Source organism: Nymphaea colorata, chromosome 11 (genome assembly GCF_008831285.2).
Source record: "Nymphaea colorata isolate Beijing-Zhang1983 chromosome 11, ASM883128v2, whole genome shotgun sequence".
NCBI lineage: Eukaryota > Viridiplantae > Streptophyta > Magnoliopsida > Nymphaeales > Nymphaeaceae > Nymphaea > Nymphaea colorata.
Window position 1 is genome coordinate 543,676 of NC_045148.1, and position 12,650 is coordinate 556,325.

General features: G+C 35.3%; 1 protein-coding gene across 3 annotated transcripts in view; it reads right to left on the reverse strand.

Annotated features, from left to right (window-relative positions):
- Positions 1-1,075: 1,075 nt before the first annotated feature.
- LOC116264111 (small RNA 2'-O-methyltransferase) overlaps positions 1,076-12,650 on the reverse strand; it is a 34,902-nt gene continuing 23,327 nt past the window's right edge. For all 3 annotated transcript variants that reach the window (XM_031644109.2, XM_031644110.2, XM_031644108.2), the window contains 5 exons: positions 8,906-9,870; positions 8,643-8,794; positions 8,416-8,532; positions 4,868-5,005; positions 1,076-2,006 (listed from right to left, as the gene is read on the reverse strand). In XM_031644109.2, coding sequence (XP_031499969.1) covers positions 1,566-2,006; positions 4,868-5,005; positions 8,416-8,532; positions 8,643-8,794; positions 8,906-9,870 — 1,813 coding nt within the window. In that variant the 3' untranslated portion in view covers positions 1,076-1,565. The remainder of the gene's footprint in view (positions 2,007-4,867; positions 5,006-8,415; positions 8,533-8,642; positions 8,795-8,905; positions 9,871-12,650) is intronic.

Sequence of the window (12,650 nt, forward strand, 5' to 3'; positions counted from 1 at the left end):
TGACAGCTGTGTGCCGTAAAGTTTTTGTTAATAAGATGTTCTCTCCACTCACCAACAAGGATGTCTACCAGTTTAGAGTTTGACTTACATGAGCACCAGTGTTCAGCTCGGGTAAAATCGATGGGCACATGAAGAACAAATTTCATTTAAAAGAAAGGCAAACTAAAGGATTTGATGTAGAGACCTACCTACGTAAAAATAAAGGAGAAGCCCAATACACCAACAACATCATTCAGAATATTAATGACAAAAGATTGTCGCGTACAGCTTGCACCGAGCTACCCGAGCCTAAACTAGCTAACCTCGACCTGTGTGCCCTACTCTCACATGAGGCCTTCAAGTTCAAGGCAGTTCAAAAGCCCAATGCTTAGGATCCGTCCCTGTACACAATGTCGTAGGAACATGCCTAATGAAAATTAGCTAAGTCAAAAGCCACTGGAATCAGATTTTAGTCCAATCACCTCCAGTGCATATTCCCCCTCAGTTCAACTATGATCCACCTGACGAATTAAGGGACAAGCCCAACTACTCGTCTTGCTGCCATCGACACAGACATTGATTTTTTTTTACTTCGACAGGCCCAAAACCTAGATAGTTGTTAGTGAAAGCCCGAGGCTGGCACTTGGGAGGCCGCACAAACTGTTCTTCATGTCTTACCTTTTCCCTTCAAAGTCCACAAAGTTATCAATTTTCACAGGCTCATCTTGCCTCTACCTTAAAAACAAACAATACCCTTGATCAGGAAGCTTACATGAGTCTGCCGCTTAAGGCATTAGGGTAGAATCTAGTTGCGTATCAAAAACTCCGAAGCATCACATTCCTTTATTAGCATTTTAAACAAGTTACGTCCAGTTTATCAACACATCAAGATCAGTGAAGATGTTTTCATTTTATGTCGAGTAAGAATCAAAGACAAGAAATTCTTTTAAACCAAAGCTTAATCCAACTTCAACCTGAAGTTGCATACAAAACAAGAAAGTGATATTAATTGAATCGTGTTTCACTGCATCAAGTAATTGAGCACAGGGTGCATCATCAGATAACTTCAACCCATTGACATCTCAACCAGTAGGTCTGAAGTAAATATAAATCAGACTGCATAAAATACAATCTATATTGAAAGTCAAACATACAGCAACACAGCAACACAGTCAGGTTTGGACAACTCGAAATTCAGAACCTAAAACCCATAGATTCACAAATATAAAAACTTTCCTTTCCTTTTTTTCTTTAGCTTCAGTGTGGAATTACAATTCTTAATACCACTCTTTAACCATTTGCAAGCAGAAGATACCACTAATACCAAAAACTCTCTCCCTCCCACTTTGTCACAACACAGACTCTAAACCCACTCATGTTCCATGCACATAGTATGGCAGCATGTTCGGTTGGAGAGAATAAACTTGAATATACAAGAAACTTGAACAAACTCCGAGGAATGCTTTACAAGTCTTTGTATAGGCAGTGAAATAAATTTTCATGCATTGTTTACCGAAACTTCAATATAAGCAGCTAACAGAGAAAAGAACATTAGGTGGCTAAATAGTAGCAAAAGACTGCATATATCAATTGACGCCCCATTTCCATCTGACCTTGTAAGGGAGGGACATGTCTTCTTGAGAGCATTCCTTTGGTGCTTCTTTTGTCGCTTTTCTTTGAAAAACTGCAATTTGAGATGCAAAACCTGGTTCAGTGTCAGCAGCTCCTCCCACACCACTGATTTTCACACTGTAATTGTGCCTTGATGCAAGATCCACAGCCCATTGGTTGAATTGTAACCTTGTCCACTCAAACTTGTGATCATGGTTACGGAACCTATAAGGCTGTGCTTGTGCTATCTCTTCGAGGGCTTCGTCGGTGGAAATATTCATTTCTGTAGAACTTCTATGCAATATTGAGTTATATTCATGGTTGGGTGTTGAAACTATAAGGATATGTGGGCAGAAAGTACTTAAGACAAGGTTCCCAAAAACACATGCTTGCTCCTCCTCCATATGTTCAATGACCTGCAAGAGAGCATGCTTTCTCAACTAAGGTTCAATAACGCACTTCAGAGTCATACTTGGGATGCATGTTCAATAACAAATTTATACGTTAATGTTCATATTTATTTAAAAAAAAAAAGTCTACCGGAATGCATTTCAAGCTCAATTTACGTCTAATTTTGCAGTTAGTGAATCCTAGATTAAACTTTCCAATGAAATTTAAGTTATTCCAATGAAAATCCTTGATCAAACCTTCATTCTTGCCATCTTAACTGAAAAATATAGCCTCAATAGGCTCACAAGGAAACTCAACATGGACTGATTGAACCACATTAACATAATTTCTCTTCCAGAGTCATAAGGCAAACAGTAGAGACTAAGCTAGATAAGGAAACCCTTTCTGGCCTCGGTTATCTCAATGAATTAGCCAAGACTATTGAAAACCAGGGTAACAAATGGGCAAAAATCTTTTCTTCCTTCAAAAAGGTTCAAATAATTATGGAAAAAAAAAGAAGAAAATTAGAAAGCCATAATGATAAAAAATGGACTTGATAGAACAAGAAACCATTTACGACCTAGTCAAGCATTCCTCCATTGCTTCAAAACATCCAAGCACAATAGGAAAAAATAAGTGATATAGATGGCATGAATATATCAGAATGAGCACCTGATTCTAATTAAGATATAGTAGTCCAGGACTCCAGACACATAAAAAATGCATAATGGCTATAAATTTTAGAATGATAAAATAGTGAAAGTTTTAGATTTCCAACATGAAACTGGCTTCAACCCAAAGCTTTCCTCTCAAACATGACACTATACAAGGGATTCCTCAAATTGTTCACACACAAATATTTGTAAGAGTTGTGTTGTAATCTCTTCCTGTAATCTGTTGTTTCCTTCTTTTCTTATTTTTCTATTCCATTCCAGTTGCAAACTAGCTGTAGTTTACATAAAGGGGCCCAATCCCTACTATTAGGTACCCTTTTTAATTACCATCCTATTAGCAAGAGAATTTATTTTGGTATTGCACTTGAGTGCCTTAGAACACTATTATTATACATTGTGAGTGCATGTGAAGAGTGTTCATAATCACATACAAACACATATATGTTTAATTTATATGTCTATATATATGCATATGTGCTGCCATATAAATATATATATCATGTTAAATATATATTACACCTAGGTTAAACATTTATAGGTTGCAGTAAGCCTCAAAGTCTTACCTTCACAATTTCTTAAAAAAGGTAGAAAAAATGTTTTCATGCCTACAGGATTCCAAAGTGAAGACACAACAACCTTATTGCTTATATATATGGACAATATAATTGTCAGAGGGAACTCAAATCAACACATTCAAGCTGCTGAAGATTTTTGAGCCAAAAGTTCAAGATGAACCGAAGAAATTTTCTTGGAGTTAAAATTGACATAGAGATGATACTCTAATCCTAACCCATCTCAAGGACACACTTGCTTTATTGTGTGAACCTTACTGTCGGGCCATCAACTCTGCATTCAGAAAAGGGACTTTGTACCATGATCATTCATAGCATCATTGATTTGTAGGTATGCTTCAATACTTTACTTTGACTAAACTACATACTGTTTATTCTGTAAATTAAGTATCCCAGTTCATGCAAGAAGCAAAAGGCTGGGTAAGAGATATTTAAAGGGAATAACTGTGAAGAGAATTTGAGATATTTGAAGGGAATAATTGAGGATGCTATCCTCTCAGAAGAATCAACTAGGTAAGAGAGCCCATGAGTAGTTAATCAAGGCAGAGTGAGCAGGTGATCTTAATGAAAGAATTTGCTATTTTATCTTCATTAGGTGAATAAAACAATGGCTGCCGCCACTGTGGAGATGACATGGGCCAGGCATTTATTTACAAAATTTGGGAACATGTGTCAATATGTGAAAATAGAAATCCTACTAATATACTTTTGAATACATACAACACAGTTTTATGAAGCACGTTGAGAAAGACCAACACTTCGAGAAAAAAAAAGTTGAAAAAAGAGATTGAACCTCCATTTGTCTGCTCTAATATATAGTTTTTGACCAATTGATCAAGGGATTGACAAAACAAAGGTTCAGGTACTTAAAGAGCAAGTTGTTCATGGTTCAAGTCCATGTACAACTTAAGAGAGAATGTTAAGATGTTCACATTGTGCCATGTCTCAGATTTGGGTCAGATCCAAAACTTATTGTACTTAATCTACATTTATATTAAACATCCTTTAGTATGGCATTCTAATGTAATACGTTAGATGCTTTGAGGGGGACCTTTTGTGAGCTGCTGTAATAATCAAGAGGTATACAATGAAAGACATTTCACGTCCCTCAGTTCAGAATCCTGACCATTGAGCATCCTCTTCTCCTTCTCTCATTTTTCGTACAGAGATTGTGTCGACCGAGACATAAATATAACACTAGGCACTCGGGCCAATTCTGGGTCATGTTATTACAGCATCTTTTAGACTCTTGAACATAAATTATGCAAGTGTAGTGAATACACCCACATGAATGTATTCAAACCAGAAAACTGCAAGAATTGAACAATCATTTGTAGATAAAGCATAAAACAAATGACTAACAATCTTTATGTCTGCTAATACTATTTTTGCTTCTCAAAAGTTTCCCAAATTTTTTTCCAAATCATTTCCATTTTCTTCTTTTTGCTTTTGCTGTTGTCCCATAATGCCTGTGTTTTCCATGACTTCCCGTTTCTGCATTTTTCTTTAAACCACTAATGCCTGAAATCCTTCCACGTTTATAATATTATAATACTAACCACAAGATTTGATCATTGAGCTAAAAGGATGTACAGATAAACCGTGTGAGTTTTTATAACAACACCAACAGAAAAGATGTACCTCCAAACAAGTTCCAATATCAACTCCATATAATCGATGATCAAATTCTATGATTGAACCTTCGTAAAGAACAACAGTTTTGAAATTTGTATGTTGCAGCTGCAATCCACTTTTCCTGCTCAAATTGGAATAGAGCGTCTGCCATATAAAAATAGGGAATAGATTAGAGAAGACAAAGGAACATTCATTGCCTTATTGTCAAAGTAAGGCAAAAATATACTAACATAAAAGGATATATCAGAGGGAAGAGCCACCTGCACGCATTATTTATTTTCATCTATTTATGACTAATCATCTGTAAGAACACAAGATAAGAAGGTGGAATGAAAAGTAACATTGCTTACACAGAACAACACATGATTGCAAGATAAAGCACTTAACTAACTTCGCTCGTAACAAACTGTGGGAAGAGTGCTTTGATGTGTAGCAGCTACTTTCTGTTACCACAACTTGTGTCCTTTTTATTTGCATGTGCAATAGAGGGAGAAAGCTGCATACTAGAAAGCAACTTTTTCACTTACATGTGTTATATGACCTTTTCTCAAAGAGGAACTTGAAAGAGCCAAAGGCAGATTTACATGTAGATTCTCTCTCTCTCTCTCTCTCTCTCTCTCTCTCTCTCTCCCTCTTTTGGTGGTGGACCAATTAGGTATCCCTTTTTAGGCTTCTTCTAATCCCTCCCCCATCCCTTCATCAACCCCAAATCATCATGGCAAATTGAGCAGTTAGGTATTCCACTCGGAGGTCTATCTTCATTTTCTTCCCTAAATCACATGGCTCATTGAGTACTACAGATGTCCATATCTAAAACCATCTTGGTGTTTGTCAGCCTTGGCATTTGATTCTTGTGCATGCTTTTGCAGCTTCAAACATTTAAACATCTTTTTAATGGTCCTGCTTAAACAATGTTGCTCATTCAGGTGCTAGTCCACAAAAAGAAACTAAGGCACTTTCCTTTTTGGAAATAAATTCGTCAGCAAACTTACAACCCAATATACTTCTGATGCATGCTGTGAAGTATGTTATATAATGTGTATGAGTCAAGTCAATAGTTAGTCATATAACATTAAAAAAATCAGAAATTTATTTATGTTGCAAAACTAAAAATTAGAAAAGAAACATCAAGAAAATATGTTTTCTAAAAAATATATCACACATAAACATAGCAATGAATATTAATCAATTTAACATCACAAAATGACATGACACATCAAGAAATAATGTTTAAGCATTACATATCATGAAATAAACTAGTCCATGCAAATAGAAACTGAAAATGTGATAATTCGTCATTTTTGTCTTCATTCTCATCTTAATTTTCATCATCCCCTTCAAATTTAACATCCTGCCCAACATAAATAGGCTCTTTCATCATCAATTATGCTCTGTTAATGTTGAAACATTCAACATCTACTTCCAAGAATACGGTGGCTAGTTTTCCAACCCACAAATACGGTACCTCAAATTGATAGAAGTTTAGGATCAACTTGTTAGAAAATACTCTATTCTCTTTGACATCCACATGCACTGCATGTCTAACTGAAAATTTTGGTTGCAAAAATTTTAAGATTTGGGCAGGCATTCCCAAATTTAATACACCACATAACTATAGAGAAATGAAATACTACAATAAAAAACAAATAAAATTAATAAGTTATATTATGAATGATAAATTAAACTTTTGTGTATAATACCTAGAATTACTGTTGTTCTCTTCTGAATGGTTGCATATCTTCTCATGTCACCTCGACAATTACTATATAATTTCATCCATTTTACTGAAGTAATATGCTGCTGCATGAAGGGCATGATAAACTTGTCCACTCCACTTTTCATCTATAATCCTTCATATAAAAATATACAAGTTTATTTCCCTCGAGGTTGCCTATAATAGCCTCTCTTGCTTTCTCTGTAGCTTCCTACTTCATAGAGATATCCCATGGCACGTCTATCTTTAGATTATTTACTAATCTTATAGAGTTTAACCAAAGGAATGCTGATTTTTAATAATTGACATACAATTCCTAAAATTGACTACTGTTCATAGAGATATCCCGTGGCAGGTCTACCTTTAGATTCTTTACTGCCAACAAATCTTAAAGAGTTTAACCAAAGTATGCTGATTTTTAATAATTTGACATACGGTTCCTAAAATTGACTGTTGAACACAATGTCCAAAACTTATCTTGAATTTCACTTACTAGCATGGCGTCATAGCCCATTCCTCATCTAAGATCATCTGCTTTAAAGTATTTCTCGTTTCACTATACTCCGTACTGTAAAAATCAGTTCACCTCCATTTGTATATTTTCTAATCAGACAATACATGAACATGACTATAAATGTATTTTGTGTTCTCTTGATAAGATTTTGTCTTATCTGTCTCACCAAGATCTTCAAGCATAAGATTGATGCAAACGGAGTTCAAGAGAATGGCATATACTTTGAAGCAAACATTCTACCTGCAGTTCTAAAATTTGTTGCATTACAGTGAATTCTATATATTTTCAGGTCCTAGTTCCCTCACAACATCATCAAAAAACACAAAACAGAATACTAATAACCAATGAACTATAAAAAAATATAATACTATTATGACAATTTATCGATATTTCTCTTTGTAACAGTCTGTCTGTCTGCCACAACATCTTCTCTGCAACTTAAACTCATTTATTATAATATGTATCTACCCTCTTGCCATTGCATCAAGAATTTGTTCTCTCGATTAATGATACGATATCATTTTATACTCAGGGCCTCTAGAAGTAATTGTACGGTCATAGATTAAAAATGAAATGAGTTTATCACATTAATGGAACATTTGCATCATAAAAACCATCTCTCAACTGCATATTTGCCTCTTAGTTTGTCACATTAATGGAACATTTGCATCATAAAACCATCTCTCAATTGCATATATGCCTCTTCTAAATCTTTTGGAGTCATGGTTTTCCAAATATCAAGTTAAGAACCTGGAATAAGAAGTAAAAAAAGTTTTTGATTGAAGAAGAATAATTCAACTTATCATTAGGTGCTTTACCGTAACCCCTACCGCTTGGTCCACTTCTTCTCTTTCTGCGACTTCGAACTAGCCACATCTCTTTGGGTACTACAGGCTTTATTTTGTATTGCAGATGTGGAAACACTTGGAAATTTCTATTGTAGCTTCCATTCTATGCAGCAAATGTTGCACTTCTTATACGAAATTGGATAGATAGTGTTAAGGATAAAAGGGAAACATAAAGGAATGAAAAATATAAATTTTCAACTGTTTCTAAATCTGCAAAAAAAAAAAAAAAAAAAAAAGAAACCAGAAGGACATAACCAAGATGAGCAAGCTACAGCAGTGAATAACTTCTAGGAGCGATTATCAATATGTCATGTTCTGATGTTAACATTCTGATATTAACATTGTTTAATATGACAGAACATAGAACCTTTGATAAGAAATGCACCACAGCAAACAGAAGAGAAAGGGCCTACCTGCCAAAACAAGAAACAGGACCGAGTGAAATGCAAAACAAAGGAAAAGAAAGCACAAGTCAAACCTTAGCAGCACGACTTAGACTCTTCTGTGAAATGTCAACTCCTGCAATCTCTTCCAGTGTTGTGTCATGCTGAAACAAAGCATCCAACAAGCTTCCTGATCCACAACCAAAATCAACCTGACAAACATAAAGTGAAAGACCTAACTTAGCACCAGGAATGAGATGCAAAAATCTCAAGGAAATTGCAAATTATCTCATGAAGAAAAATTCAGGCACTTCAATAATACCAAGGTAGAAGCCCGAGACTCTCTGATGTATGTTAAAGCAAACTCTAGCCTTTGTTTTGACAAAGGGGGATTAAAGAATGCCTGTTCCATCCTATCCTCCATAGGTGCTGTGATTTGCAACAACTTGATACTATATTCCAAACAACCATCATCTACAAAGAAGTACCACTTCAGCAACTTCCAGGAACCAGAAAAAGAGGAAATCAAGCCACACAAACTAAAGTTCCAGAAAAATATACACTTAACACAGCAAGTAAACTTACATGGGAAAGAAGAGGGAAATGCTGTAATTTTATTGTTCAAAGCTTGGATCAACTCCTCAGAGGGAACAGAAGTAATGAAATTGCCCACTTGGTTAACAGACATCTGACTTACACAATCCTCAACAGGGAAAATAACAGCACCCACACCCATTTCAAACTCAAATTGCTCATTCCTGTCCACACAGTTTCTCTGATCACCATTCACCCAGAAAACAGCATAGCTTATGCATGCCAAAGATCCATTGGAAGCATAGATACCAGAATCAGGACCTTCAATATTAAAATGGATCTTTCCATTTTCATGTGGGGAGTTTGGTTGGTTTCTGCCATTAATTGCATCACTTAGCCTTCGTTTTATAGAAGCATTTTTCTGCTGAACATTGTGAAGAGACCCATAGAGTGTAATTTGTTTTGAAAATTGTTGTGAAAAATTTGACACTGAAACATGAATTCCATGAGCACTTCCAAGACAAACAAACTTCTCCACTGGAAAATCAAATTGTTTAAAGCATTTACTCAACCAACCTAAGACCTTCAGGGCAGCACTCTGAACAGCATCATTTTTGCTCCGATAGAAATCCCCAGGAGAACATTCTATTATAATATCACCTCTTTTTGTCAACACTGTCAGTGTGCATCTATACAAAGATTTGGTTGAGCCATCACCACAAGATTCCCCGTTTTCTTCACCATCTAACCTCCTATTTCTCAACTTATCTACCTCCAGTGGATTTTCCGACTCTAGCTTTTCCTGTTCGCCCATTGCCTTCAATGGTGCTTCTGAAGAAGTAACTGAAAACACAGGTTCAGACAAATGATGCTGATGGCAGAACGTGCACAGCAGGTCTCTTGGGAAGGACCCCCGCCAGTTTGAACGTGCTGTAAAAGCCAAAGGCAACTCCGCTGCGAGAGGTGCATCTCTTGATATCTTGTAATTACCATCAGGCAGCCTACTAAGAAGCATCCTGCAGACCACAAGAAAAAAGATGCAATCAAACAAGCAGAATATAAATGTCCGTATAAAGGAAAAATATACATTAGAATCCCACATTACATATCCATTTATATACCAAGTTACCAACCATATATCAAATATTGTGACATATAAACTTATAAAGTATACACAAATATGTAAAAATATATATACATGTTACATAAGATCTAACAAAAATGTGACAAAATTTTCAGGATCCAGACCACACTTAGGCACAAGTATATTCCAAAAATTGAAAAGAAGAAAATGAATAGAAAAGAAAGTAAACAGAAAAAAAACATATGACTAGTAATATAAATATAATATAATATATATATATATATATATATATATATATATATATATATAACAGAAAACGTGTTTTCGAAAAAATGTCAAAATGATTAAAAACAGGTAGCCAAAAAAAAGGGAAAAAACGGCTTTTTAAAACTAAAAATGAAAAAAACATAAAAGAGTTTCATTTTTTGCGCTTATTTCCATTTTTCTTTTTCTTTTTATGTTATTTCTTGTTTTTTACATTTTTAGTTACCATATTTTTACTTTCACATTTTTCACATGTTACTTATGATCTTTCGTTTTTTAATTTTTTTAAAACTGCTGTGATTTTCCCATGGAAGACAACCCTACCGTATTATACCCAAGAAAAACCTCATCGACCCAAAGATAACATTTGTGACAACGTTATAGATAGATACAGAGAGAAAGCTCGTACACATCTGCATAGATACACATGCATTGCACATGCACATATACATAGTTACACACATATATAATGATACCATTAAATAAGTACAACACAACAGATGCCATTAATATTTTGCAAGTTCTGTACATTTATATATTATACAAACAAAAGCAGAATAACAACAACAACAATAATAATACTCATTGAGTCAAGGTTGACTCGGTTTGACTCAATCCCCTCCCAGGTCAACCTAGTAAGAAAACTCGTTTACAGCCAAACCTCGGCCGTGACTCGGCTTGACTCGCATGACTCGTTCAGAACTTGGTTTGACTCAGCTGAAACTCATTTGATTTGGCAATCTAATGTTGATGAAATTTATATTATACAATCAACAAACATAAAAGGGGTTAGCTACTTGCTATTTAATACCTTAATTTTTTACACGAATCTTCTAACTTATAGGGACATAAAAAGTTTGGCAGCAAGGCATGTCTCAATCATCAAAATTTTCCTCACACCTTGAGGACAAGGTGTTTTTCATAGGGGGAAGTAATTGTTAATCACCGGGTCTTGGATCACGGCTACCTTATGAGTCGGGTCCTAAACATTGATCCAGTGTCACCTTATAAATAAGCAGGTGATATGTGTCCAGCAATCATCTTTGGCAGATCAGTTGTAGAGCCCTCTGGGAGGGATTACCCTAATCGGGGATTAGGATATGTTAGGGGTGTGCATGAGTTCTTGTTAGAACTGGGGCTTGGTAGCAGCTTGGTACCAAACGGGATTCCTAATGTGGTATTAGGACTGGCATCGTGTGTGTGTGTGTTGGGTTTTGCTTTTGTTTTAGTGAGAACAGAGTAGCATTGGGTTTTGCTTTTGCTTTAGCGAGAACAGGGTAGCAGACGCTATCACACCAGGTAATCTAACTGTTCATGATCCTAAAGATGAGGATGAGCCATCAACATTGGCAGTTTTAGTAGTGTGACCAACATATCAAGAGGAACTTAATGGAGTAGGAGGGGAACCTAGAGAAATTGGAAAACTTATAGGGCAAAAAACCTTGTCTAGTCAAAGCCTTTATGGTAGATATTTAACATCTTACTTTGATTAGTAAGCCTTTAAGCACTATCAGGAACTTGTATTTTAGAATTATGTACTTGAAATTTTACTCTTAGCATATGTGTTAGGAACTTTAAGTCGATTTAATGTATGTATTTCATTTAAATGAAATATGAACCTTCTCCGACTATAATTTTGTTCATTTTGTGCTTTATCTTTGTCACTTGGTACTTTACTTTATAAGATCATCTTTTTTCTTAGGGGAAAGGTTTCTATTTTCTTGATTTTTAAATTTTTTGATGATTTTTTTATATATCAATAAATGTCTTCCTTTAATGATATGTTACACTACATCTAATTGTAACTATTGTCCATGTAAACATTTCTCTGTGCACTTCACAACATTGGCCATACTCCCCTATCCCCACCATAGTTTTAGAGGAGCTTTGGAAAGTTATGGCCCCGTGCCTTGACAAATGCCTATCATCAAAGCTTGAGGTCAACCATTAACTTAATCTAAACACAGATGTCAAGCCAGGATTAAGGTTCTTTATAGAACAGTACGAAATGAGTTGAAGGATTTGCATTCAAATTTGGGTGAGAACTTGAGAGGTCAGAAATAATCATCTAACCTTTTGAAGCAACAGGAGGAGAACCAATGCCATCTCATATCAGGCATGATGAGCCAATTTTTGTTTGTGAGACATCCAGACCTCAAGAAAGTGAGAGTGAAAAACAAGGACCCTTTGTTGTCAATGGCAAACTAGTTTGATCAATTAGGGAAAATAAATCTTCTTGAAGTTCAATGTGCATAGCAATTTTTAAATCTACCATCATGCTTTGGGAGCTTATTTTAAGTCATAAAGAGCTTTACAAAGATGCAGAAATTTCTCTTTATGAATATCCACAAGTAAAAGGGGATCAACAAAAACTTCTTCATTTACATGTCCATCCTTTTCCTAAATATTTATTGTATTTAACTAAATTAGAAGAATGCAAAGTTTTAA